The sequence below is a fragment of the Talpa occidentalis genome, unplaced genomic scaffold, assembly GCF_014898055.3.
Source record: "Talpa occidentalis isolate TD23 unplaced genomic scaffold, MPIMG_talOcc4v2.1 talOcc4.8, whole genome shotgun sequence".
NCBI lineage: Eukaryota > Metazoa > Chordata > Mammalia > Eulipotyphla > Talpidae > Talpa > Talpa occidentalis.
In genome coordinates, this window is record NW_023605194.1 from 64,987,258 (window position 1) to 64,999,734 (window position 12,477).

General features: G+C 39.9%; 1 protein-coding gene across 2 annotated transcripts in view; it reads left to right on the forward strand.

Annotated features, from left to right (window-relative positions):
- MAPK1 (mitogen-activated protein kinase 1) overlaps positions 1–12,477 on the forward strand; it is a 113,513-nt gene that overhangs the window by 78,760 nt on the left and 22,276 nt on the right. For both annotated transcript variants that reach the window (XM_037497293.2, XM_054690529.1), the window contains exons 4-6: positions 7,383–7,499; positions 11,388–11,502; positions 11,809–11,940. In XM_037497293.2, coding sequence (XP_037353190.1) covers positions 7,383–7,499; positions 11,388–11,502; positions 11,809–11,940 — 364 coding nt within the window. The remainder of the gene's footprint in view (positions 1–7,382; positions 7,500–11,387; positions 11,503–11,808; positions 11,941–12,477) is intronic.

Sequence of the window (12,477 nt, forward strand, 5' to 3'; positions counted from 1 at the left end):
TACATAAATGTCATATATCAATAAAATTGCTTAAAAAGTGCATGGAGAGATAGAACAATGATCATTTCTTGGAGTTTAGTTCAAAAGACTATGAGAAGCTCTGTAAGCCTTCTGAGAACTGATAGGTCAGAAATCTGCTGAACAGTAATTGTAATAACATCTCCTATAATTGAGATACTGGGAAGAAGGGGGTACAAATGCAAAGGAGAATGGGAGGTTAGTTCTGGCTAGGGCTATGAGAGATGTCAGGACGAAGGTGGTATCTTTATTGACCCTATTAGGATGGGCAGGCTTTCAGTCGGTGAGTAGCTGTGTTGGACATAGAATATTGTAGGCAGAAAGGAGAACAAATTAAAGTAAGAAGTGAAGTATTAGTGCACAAAAGCTGAAACCTGCTTTGTGTGCCTGCAACATTGAGAAGCAGGGAGTCGTTGACACTAAGCTGGACCAGTTGGTTGGGGAACCTTCTGGAACTATAAAAAAGCAGTGGGTTTTGTCATCAGGTGGTCAGCTTATCTTCATGGTAGAAGCAGTATGGCTGACACACCATGAGATGTTGTGGAACATAGTTTCCTACGTCTGATACAGTTGGGTTGGACTCTGTCATCTCTTAGGATCCTTCTGAATTGGAGTCATGTACTTTCCATGTGGCATGTAACCAGATCACATGCCATGGATATGTGAAACCAAACACCACATAGGTGCTAAAAAACGACTCTGCTTTTAGGAATGGCCACACTTTGGCTTTTAGTGATTTTTTTTTCCTTTTAATTACAAAATGAGTGTATTCATGTCTCCTAGTGCTTTCCTTTTTTCTTTCTTACCGCAACCCTTTATGGCAGATTGCTTTTGTTTGGTTTTAGAGAAATATTCTCAATCAATATTTTAGATATGTATTATTTATGGAAAAGTTGACTCTTACTGTTTCTTGAGAATGCATCCTTAAGAAGAAACTAAACAGAGCCAGAACATTTTTTCTGTTGTCTCTTCACTGTTTGTGGACTTCTCTGTACATAGGATAATTTTATGTACTACTCACCAATTTTTATGGCCAATTGATATGTGGGGGTTTTTTTTAGCCCTCTGCATAATCCAGACATTGTTTTCAGAACCCAGTTTAACACACAGACTCGGAAACACAATAGTATGGCTTAGATATTTACGGAAGTATGACTCACCCACATTTTTGAATGTGTATTATGTATGGGGTATGCATAAATATTCAGGAGAAAATCTCATTCCAAAGATGAATATGGTGTGTCACTAATTATTCTGGGTGTACATGTCTGAAAGGCAGTCCAGGATATGATGGCAGTTCAGTTCAGGTGCATATGTGAGGGTTGAGAGGGTACCAGGGGGAAGAAGAGTTTTCCTCCTGAGCTCTAGAATCACTGTATACCCATCATACTCTTATTACGGGGTGACCATGATGTCCATCCCCACAAGCCCCTGTGCCTGAGTTTTGTAACCTTTTGTGGTTTTACTGCCTTTTTTGTTATTTAGATCCTTTTGAATTTTCAAGTAGGCACTTATGTCACTTCTTTTTCCATTGGCTGCTGTGTTCATGAAAGTGTTTCCTACTCATAAGGCCTAGGATGTCAGCTGTTCTGTCTTAACTCATTAACTTTTTTTTTTAATAGAGGCATGTTTTTATTTATTTATTTGTTTGTTTGTTTGTTTGTTTTGTTTATACATGCACTGGGTACAGTCAGAAGCGCGGGAGGGTGAGAGAATTCACCAGAGCCAGAGCAGGGAGCAGAGCAGGCAGAAGGACCAAAGTACACTGCTGAGGGGAGCCGCGGGCAGCAGGAGAGGTCTGCGCGCCATGTGGGACCCTCCTCCGGTGGCTGGGGAGCAGCTGGGGATCGAACCGGCGTCGCAGAGGCTGCGGGCAGCTTCGCAACCCAGCGCTCAACCGCTGCAACACCGGGGAGGCCCTAATCATTAACTTTTGACTCATACCATTCAAGGCCAACAATGATAAGCTTTCTTATCAGTTTCCTTAAATTTGCTTTGAACTTTTTGTATGAAGCTCTGAGACCCAGCATGCATTGACCTCTCATAACGCTTCACTCAGTCTCTCTCATAGACTTCCTCTTTATTTCTCAGGACCACAGAACCACAGATTAGAGACCCTATTTGGAGATTCTGCTAGCATATTTTTACTGGAGCAACCAGGGAGATATGGTACCTAGCCAACTGTGGACTCGATGTTTGCTAAACCAAGCCCACAGAAATCCTAGCAGGAGCCCCAGGGTAGTAGGAGCCCAATGCGTGGGTCTGGTTGTGCCTAGGAAGAGGGTTCTGGAAAATATAAATGAAATTTGCCTTTGTAACTTCCTTTGTTTTAAGAAAATTTGAATTTACACAGCATCAGAAGTAGCAGGTGGTAGTGCTATGGGTGGTTTTATGTTATCTTAATTGTCTATCTTCCTAGACAAAAAGTAAAATTATATTGTGTTACTGCTTTTTGATTTTATAGCCTTGGGAACTTTTCTTTTTTTTTCTTTTTTCTTTGTTTTTTTAAAAGATTGATTTATTTATACAAGAACCGGGGTACAGGCCAGATGTGCAGTAGGGTGAGAGGACTCACCAGAGACAGAGCAGGGAACAGAACAGGCAAATGACCAAAATGCACTGCTGAGGGGAGCAGTGGGTGAGACAGGAGGGGTTTGCTTCACCATGTGGGATTCTCACCGGGATCAAACCCGCGCTGCAGAGGCTCGGGACAGCTTCACAGCACTGTACTCAACCACCTGCGCCACCAGGGAGGCCCAGCCTTGGGAACTTTTAGAGGGGGGAAAAAAAAAACCAGTCATCTTTCTGTTGATAATCATAAATAGAGTTGTAAAATCTTCAAGGTCTAAACCACATGTTTCCCTGTTTATTTATAACCAGTAATTTTTGAGACCTGCTGGTTCTATACCCTGTACTAAGTATGATAATACTGTATCTTTATTATAATAACTGTATCTTTATTATCTGTAACTAAGATACAGATAATAAAACATGATTCCCCCAGTATCAACTCTCTTGTGCAAACTGGTAGCTGAAGGTAAACAATTAAACATTTTTCCTCCCTTTCCAGTAGGATCAGTTCATCAGGGCAAACATAACCCATTGATGAACAAAGGCTATTCTTTAAAAAGAATGCTAGGTTATAAATGCTGAAGGAATAATAAAATTTAGAAAAGTCACCATTGTGCAACCGCCAATAAAATAATTGATTTGTGCAGTAATCCATGGATCTTGTGTATCCTGTTCCAATTTCCTGAGTGGGCTGCCCCTGCCTTCCTACATGAACTCCCTATTTACCTCATGTCTAGGTTACATTCAAACCTGGAGCCCCCTCTTAATTCCACTTGTATACTACATATCCCACTGGGCTGCTGGGACTCTTCCCAACACACAGGAAGTCTCCCCGCCTTGGGGGGAAGGACCTGACTGCCTGGAGAGAAAGGAGAAGAAAGAGCAATTGTGTGTGTGTAGGTTTAGTTTTAAAGAAATTGATGTACTGCTGCATTCAGTATGACATGTTAATTTTCCTTGCAAAGGAATGTTAGTCCAGTTTTTATTTTTTCCTTCTCAATGGTGCTACTTTGAACAATGTAATTTTATTAATATTGTTATTAATGTAAGGTTTTTACCCTGATAACTCTATATCCTAATTTTTACTTTTAAGATGCTATCGAATATTAAGGTAATTGTGTCAGTAACTAGAGTTTCTGCCAATTAATCCACCCAAGTTGTACTTCCTACAAACATTTAAAATAAGATATTTATTTACTAAATGTTAAATTCCCACTATGTATAGGACACTTAGAAATAAAAAGTTCAGTATTGCCTTTTTCCTAGGGGTTTAAATTCTAGCTGGGAAGACAGGAACATGTACCACTCTTGTGGTTTGCATACCTATATATAATACAAATCTTAACAATGTATAGGAGTTCAGAAAAGTGAGCAATTAGTTTTTGGGGGGTTGGGGACATTATTCCTGAGAAACTTCTCAGAAGAGGTAACTTTCAAACTAGGTGTTCAGGGTAAGGAAATGGCAGGGATAAGGCACACGGTTGAGGACATTATCTAGTCAGGGAAGGGGCTATTGTCTGGAGTAAGTGGGAACAGATGTGGACCAGGGGGTGATAGGGAAGAGGTGAGATTAGGAAGGTTGATGACTGTGTGAATGGTTTTGAAAGTCATGCTTAATGATGTCGGTCTTGGGCCTCCCCTGGTGGTGCAGCAGCCTCTGCAGCGCCGGTTCGATCCCCGGCTGCCGGCAAGGGTCCCACATGGCGCGACAGACCCCTCTTGCCATGCCTGCTGCTCCCCTCAGCAGTGTATTGGCGCGACAGACCCCTCTTGCCATGCCTGCTGCTCCCCTCAGCAGTGTATTTCATCAGCCTGCCTGTTCTGTTCCCCGCTCTGGCTCTGGTGAATTCTCTCACCCTCCCGCGCTTCTGACTATACCCAGTGCTTGTATAAATAAATAAATAAATCTTTTAAAAAAAAAAAAAACCTTTTAAAAAAAAAATGATGTTGGTCTTCATTCAGATGGCGTAGGGGATTGGTTGAAAGATTTTTGTACCAGCAAGTTGATTTCTATTTTTATTTTATTTTTTTTTTTAATGATTTTATTCTTCCCTGATTTTTTTTTTTTTTAAAGATTTATTTATTTATTTATTTATTTGTGCAAGCACTGGGAACAGTCAGAAGCGCAGGAGGGTGAGAGAATTCACCAGAGCCAGAGCGGGGAGCAGAGCAGGCAGAAGGACCAAAGTACACTGCTGAGGGGAGCAGCGGGTGGCAGGGGAGGTCTGCGCGCCATGTGGGACCCTCTGCCGGTGGCCAGGGAGCAGCCGGGGATCGAACCGGCGCTTCAGAGGCTGCGGGCAGCTTCGCAACCCAGCGCTCAACCACTGCGCACTGGGGAGGCCCTGATTTCTATTTTTAGAAATAACACTTAAGCAGGAATTTGTGGATTGCAGATAGGTAAAAATTAGTCTCTCTAATCCAGACAAACTACTCTTGATTCTAAACCAAGGCAGTAACAGTTGATAGGTAGAAGCTGCCAGTCCAAGAGCCATGCGGGGAGGTTTCAGCTACAGTGCCTCCTCTACCCCTTACGGTAGACTAGTTTCTTAGCGCATTGCTGACTTTCCTTAGGTTATTCTGTACCTTTCAGTGTTCTGATATCATTTCAAATGGATACTCCTTATCCATTGCCTGTCCCATCATAGGTACTTTGTACAGTACCACTACATTAGTTGTATCTTGCTCTGTAACAAATCACCTGAAAATGTAGAGACCTGAGTCAGGAATTCAGTCAAGGCATGGCAGGAATGACAGGTCTCTGCATCTCAACTGAAAGATGTGAAGGTGGATGCTGTATTCATCCTTCATTTTCCTGGCAGTTGCTGACTATCAACTAGAACACCCATGTGTGTAACCCATGTGTCCTGGGCTTCCTCACAACTTGAGCAGAGTATTCCGAGAATCATGGTAGAGAAAAAGCCTGGTGGAAGCAATACTGCAATTTATGCTGTAGCCTCAGAAGTCACATAGCAACAGTTCCACAGAGGTTTGCAGAATCACACAGAGGGAGGTTAGATCCTGCCTTGATACAAATTTAATCACAAAGGACTTTAGCCCTTTTGGGAAAGTGTAGTCTACCACATCTGTTTATTCATAGTACTTACCTCTGTCCTTATAGATATTTAAAATTCTTTTTACCCTATCTAAAATAAAACTTCCATTTCTTTGCCCATATCCCTAGAGTAGTATGGAGATATCTACCTCAGATTTGGCCTCACTGAAATGTGAATTTATGGAGTTTGTTTGTTTTTAACATGGGGTGTGTTTTGTCAGCTAACCCACAAAATACTATATATCAAGTCTGAACACATTCAGTTTGCGTAATACTGGGCAGAGAGGTAAAGAATCTGTAATCATGGTCTAGAACTTGGCTGGATTTTTCTCTCCTGATAAGATTTAGTATTTTTTCTCTATTTGCACAATTCAAAATGTGATTTTAGTTGTCCATTTACAGGAAACTGGTTGAGTGATAGGCTTTGGTTGAACTTGAATCCGAAGATGAAGTATTTGTCCTGGAAAAAAATTATAAACTATGGGTCACAGATATATTGAAAGGTTCAAGCCAGACAGAATTGAAAAGGATTTGTGATATGCTGAATGATGGCTCTGAATGACTTAGAGGATTCCCCTTCAGATTTAAGAAGAAATAAATTGTTCATTGCTCCTCTGAAAATCAAACCAAATAGAATCCTTTCACTAGTAAACCTCCTAGGCAATGTGCTAGGAAATCTTCCTGCAGTTTAACTTCACAGATATTGGTTGGAAAGACTCTGAAAAAACCAAATAGGGTGCAGGTACATTGAAAGCCTCAAGATCAGTCAAACTAAAGCTGGAGCTTACTATGATTCTGCTTAAAGGCTGATGGCCATATACTAACCAGATCATCTGACAGGCCTGTGGCCAGTGGAGATGTAATGGCATAAGCACGCAAGCCAGCTTTGAAAGGTACTTATGGTGGAGGTTATATAAACTGAGAAGACAGTGGTTGGAACTAGCTGTCAGGGCGATAGAGCAGGACCCAGAATTTCCTTATCTAGCAGCTCTAGAGAAAACACATTAAAAGTAACCTTTGGAAGAGTAACTAGAGAAACAGATGTACTATTTTCTTCTTTTGAAGATGCAGTGGCTTATATATAAACTATGAAAATCAGACAACAGATATGTATCATCAAAATATTGGATAGCCAGATGATAAAAGGTCAGCAGCTATTTTTGTGAGAAGAAAATTAGAAGCTGGATATTAAAAATGACAAATCATTTGAAAAATGATATGCCTGTAGTGTATGAAACATCTTTCAGAATTTTGGGAGTGAATTGGACTACGTAAAACGATTTGGAAAGTGGAAAGAATCTTTGGATATACCACATCAATGGAACAAGTGAAAGAAGTCTGAGAAACAGAAGGCAAGTGCAGGTTGAGGAGCTAATCTTAGCAGTGATAACCCCAGAAGCACCAGCTGGACAGGGCCTGAGAAAGAGTGGTTTTTGGTGCCTTTATTTTTACCCAGAACAGCCAAGTAACCTAAGTGATTTGCTTTGGGAGAAACAACTGATGAGAGGTAGGAATGTCTCTTGAAGTGTGTCATGTTAAAACTCATTCAGCCTGTGTCCTGACAGGCGGATTGTCATTGCCGCCTTTCAGATTTAAATAGTTTGTAGGATACCCAACAAAATATCTGCCATGTAGTAATAGAGAACTATTACCATTATTGTTGTCTTTTTAAATGTTTATGTTTTGAGATTAAATTGGTTAGAATGTCTAAGTAACCATCCTACTTTTTTTCTCTTAGATCTGTGACTTTGGATTGGCGCGTGTTGCAGATCCCGACCATGATCACACAGGGTTCCTGACAGAGTATGTAGCTACACGTTGGTATAGGGCTCCGGAAATTATGTTGAACTCCAAGGTAAGAAGCATGCTTGCATTTAACAAACAAAAAACCACAGGAAGTCAAAACTTCAAATGTGTGTTACAGTAGGTCTACTTCTCAGTAATGCTGTTTCTACCTGGGTTGAGGCATGGCTGTGTGGCCAGTCCCTGGATTTTGGCTTTTCCGCTTCAGCCAAAATAGTACTAATTTGTTACAGAGTTGCAGGGCATTCTTCTGTAGTCACTATTAGAATAAATGGTCTGTGTCCCATCCCTTGGTCAGCTCTCCTGAAGTTCTAGTATTTATGGCAGTTTTCCTTACTGCTTCTGACACTGCCAGATGCAATCTGCATTTATGTTAGAAGTTATCTGATTGTGTTTATTTCTGTGAACATGAACCAAAGCTCTTGTGTAAAGGTCAGATTTTTCTGATAATGAAGACTGCCTCTTCAGCAAAATTACTGTATAAATAGGTCTGGAAAGAATGGGAACTGCTATGGATCCTGTCAAAGTTAGATGCTTACAAATGACCTGTGTTTCTCCATATCTTGAATAACCATGGAGAGTGCATCCAAGTCACAAGCAAAATCTTCTAACAAGGTCTTTATCTTGGTCATAAGAAATGATAGAATAAGTTTTAAAAATAAAAAGTGAAGTAGAGCATCTTTGTCAGGTTTGTGGGCCAGGTTGCAAGAGTTGAGAACTGTTTATGGAGTTTAAGATTCAATATTTTTAAAATAATGAGTGAATGAGTGAAAATAATGAATAAATGAATAAAATGAAAAATGAATAAATAGGGTATCAAATCTGGGGAGTTAAGTGGGCCTGGCATCCTGGCTGTAATGTCTCAAGATTATGAGATTCTTGAACTCAGTTCCATCTACTATAATGTAACATTAAGATACATGAAAAAAAGCAATTAAAAATAGAAGCTGACTCTCATGCTCTCATGTCTTTGTTTGAGGAACCAGAAATAGTCCTAAATGGCTTGATGGGATTAAAAGAAACAAGTCTAGTTAACCCCTAGGCTGTATTCTCTTTCTTCATCCTCTAGAAGTTGAAGGACTTGAGGTGAATATTAAATTGTTCTTGAGGAAATGGAATTGGCTTAAAGCAATTGGTTATTGATAACAGATTTATTCAGTTCAGTTCTAAAAGTAAAATTCCATTAAAATAAATTCCATCTTAAAGAATTTGGTGTAACATGTTTCAAAGACAAAAATAACCGTTGATGCTCTTAAAATTCTGTATTACAAATAATCCCACACAGCAGGTACTTTCTTTGGCCACATTACAGCTATTCCAAACCAGTAGCATTTGTGTGTACTTTTTTTTTTTTTTAAAGATTTATTTTATTTATACAAGAGCCAGGTACAGGCCAGATGCACGGGAGGGTGAGAGGATTCACCAGGGACAGAGTGGGGAACAGAAGAGGCAGACCAACAGAAACACACTGCTGAGGGGAGCAGCGGGCGAGACAGGAGAGGTCTGTCGCGCTATGTAGGTATTTCTGCAACCGGCAGGGATCAAACCGGCATTGCAGAGGCTGCGGACAGCTTCACAGCACTGCGCTCAACCACCTGCGCCACCAGGGAGGCCCTTGTGTGTATTTTTATGGTACCTGCTGGTTGCAAAGATGAACTGTTGGTCTCCTTTTTGTCCTGGTGCCCTCATGGTCTTGCAGCCCCCATCTCACTGATACACTTCCAATCTTCACTTCTCAGTCACCGCCCAGAAGGAGAGTAGTCGAGGAAGGTGACCTTTGCATTCTGCAAGGTGCCCAGTACTCCCTTTGTGCAGTTACCTCTAGGTGAAAACAGTGATTTTTTTTTTTTTTTTAGTTCTAGTCTGAGAATGTTGCTTCTGTCAAGAGCAATGTGTTTATTTTTCTTATTAGACCATTTTCAAATCTATAGGCAAATTGAGGGTGCAGTGACCACCCATATACTCCTTACTCAGGTTTGTTTTCCTGAGTCCTTTGGGAATAAGTTGGAATTGTGCCTCTTCACCACTGAATGTATTGGTGTGTATTTCCATATAATAGTGACTCTTATGTTCCCCAAAGACATTTGGCAATGTTTGGAGGCATTTTTGGTGGTCATTTTGGTTGCAAAATTGGAGAGAGAAGTGCTGCTAGCACTTCTAGCATCCGGTGGGTAGACGTCAGAGATGCTGCTAAACATTCTATAATACACTGGACAGTCCCCACAGCAAAGACTTATATAGCCTAAAGTATCAGTAGTGCCAAGGTTGAACAATCCTTCCTTAAGAGAAGGATATTCTATCTTGATCATAATACAGTGATTAAGTAGGAAATTTGACAGCAGTACAATATCTAAAACACAGTTTATGTTTGTATCCCAAGATAACCTTTATAACTTTTCTTCCCCCCGTCTAGACTCCCCCATTGCATTGTATCTGTAGTCCTTTAATCTGAAAAAGTTACTCAGCCTTTCATGACCATGACATTTTTTGAAGGGTGCAGGTCAACTGTTTTATAGAATACAATCCAATTTTGTATAGTGCATTTTGAGTATGAATACCACAGAAACAATATTTTGTTTTCAGTGCATCTTATCTGGGAGTAGATCTGATTTATGTCAATATTGGTGGAGTTCATGTTGATCTTTTGGTATGTTGGTGTCCTCCAGATCTCCAGCCACAATTATGGTGATAATTATAGTAATATTGTGATAATAATAATTATGGTGGTGATTAATAGGAATTTGTTGGGGAGTACTTTAAGACTATGCAAATTACCTTCATCAGACTTTCACCCAGTAGTTTTAACCATTCACTGATGATGTTATAACCGTCATTCATTATTTATTTTAGTTTCTCTTAATTTATAATTTTTTTTTCAATGATATTATCCATAACCTACTGTATTTTGATGTTCATATGATCCCAGATTTTCCAGTGTGAGCTACTTATAACTTCTCCCCACTGCTTTTTGGCACTAGATGCTTCAGGCTTACCTTACAGTACCAGACATGGCACGGCCTTTTCTTCAGGGAGCCTTGGCATAACTCAAAAATAAACAAAACAAAAAAATTTTAAAAAACACTATTTCTGCACTGTTGTATGATTTAGGTAGATAATTCTTCCATGTCTTTTTTTTTTTTTTTTAAGATTATTTATGCACACAAGAGCTGGGGTATAGGCCAGAGGTGTGGAGGCTGAGAGGATCCACCAGAGACAGAGTGGGGAACAGAACAGGCAGATTGATTGAAGTATACTGCTGAGGGGAGCAGCGGGCAAGTCAGGAGAATTCTGCTGCGCCATGTGGGTTGCTCCCTGGCTGGCCATAAATCAAACTCATGCTGCGGTGGCTGTGGATTGCTTCATAGGTTGCATCTTAACCCTTGCGCCACCCTCTTCCATGTCTTTTCACAGAATTCCTTTAAAAGAAAAATTGTATCTGAAAAACAAATAGATAAAGAAAACAAAAATATGGATTTGGTGGAATAATAATGGAGTCAGCACTTTTTTTTTTTTTTGCCGTGATCAAGAGTTTTCAACCTGACTTTTTTTTTAAAATGACTTGCAAAATAGATGAATATATTCCTTAAGTGTAGCTGTACACTTTTTTTTTAAGTTGGTTTCCAAAATGAGTAAATAGGCCACAGATGTCCTAGCTATTACTACTATTTACCTTTTCTAGCTCCAGCTTATACAGAATCTAATTCTTTCTCTGAAATCATTTGCAAAAGTGATAATGTACACTTAGGAAATTCTAATTTAATAACAAGTTAATCAGCTTTGAAGAGAGAAATAAAATCAAGTAATAGCCTTTGTTTATTTCTGAAATACAGACCCAGAGTAGCAGTTAAAACTCATGTCAGCCATGTGTCTGTCATGTAATTCTCTCTGTGTCATGTCACACCAAATATCATCCTCAATCTTTTCTTCCTTTCTATGGCAGGGCTATACCAAGTCCATTGATATTTGGTCTGTAGGCTGCATTCTGGCAGAGATGCTCTCCAACAGGCCCATCTTCCCAGGAAAGCATTATCTTGACCAGCTGAACCACATTCTGGGTAAGGTTTCCAAGCACTCTGAGGGCTAGGTTTACTCATTTTACCTGCCTGCGTTTTACATTAGAATCACTTCAGTAAATTAAGAAGAGTTCTAATAACTCTTTAATCTCTGGTAGATAGGAGTTTCTAATCTCACTTGATTTAACATGTTAAAAACCCCTGTAAAAACTTGTTAATAAAAAGGTAAGCATTGGGAGGTGGTGAGAAGACACTGATTACCAGGGGTTAATTCTGCCCCACAGCTGGTGGTGTGCAGTTGGTTTATCTTGGTCTTAACTATTAACAACTAATTATTTTATCTGATAGGTATTCTTGGATCCCCATCACAGGAAGACCTGAATTGTATAATAAATTTAAAAGCTAGAAACTACTTGCTTTCTCTTCCACACAAAAATAAGGTGCCATGGAACAGGCTGTTCCCAAATGCTGACTCTAAAGGTAAATATTATTTCATTGATTATTTTTCTTAGGCTTAGCTTTTTGTCTGTGTGTTTTATTAGTTAAATCATTAGATCAGTAGCCTGAAAAGGTAGCCTTTGACTAGTGACTAGTGCCTTGTTTAGTGTTCATTCTTTATTGCTCTCTTTCCTTTTTATTTATATTTATTTATGCATACAAGACCTGGGGTGTAGGCCAGAGGTGCAGGGGGTGAGAGGAATCATCATAAACAGAGTGGGGAGCAGAACAGGCAGATCCACTGAAATATACTGCTGAGCAGAGTAGCGGGCGAGAGAGGAGAGGTCTCCTGTGCCATGTGGATAGCTCCCTGGCCCGGGATGTAACTGATGCTGTAGAGACTGGTGATAGCTTGATAGTGCTGAGACTTTACCCTGTACCACCAGGGAGGCCCCAGTACATATCTTTCTTATGTTTAGTGAATTTACAATATTTTCACCTAATCTATTGGAAAATTTAACTTTTAATTTTTGCTCTTTTGTGTGTGTTTTTTAAAAGCTTTAACAACTGTCTACGTAG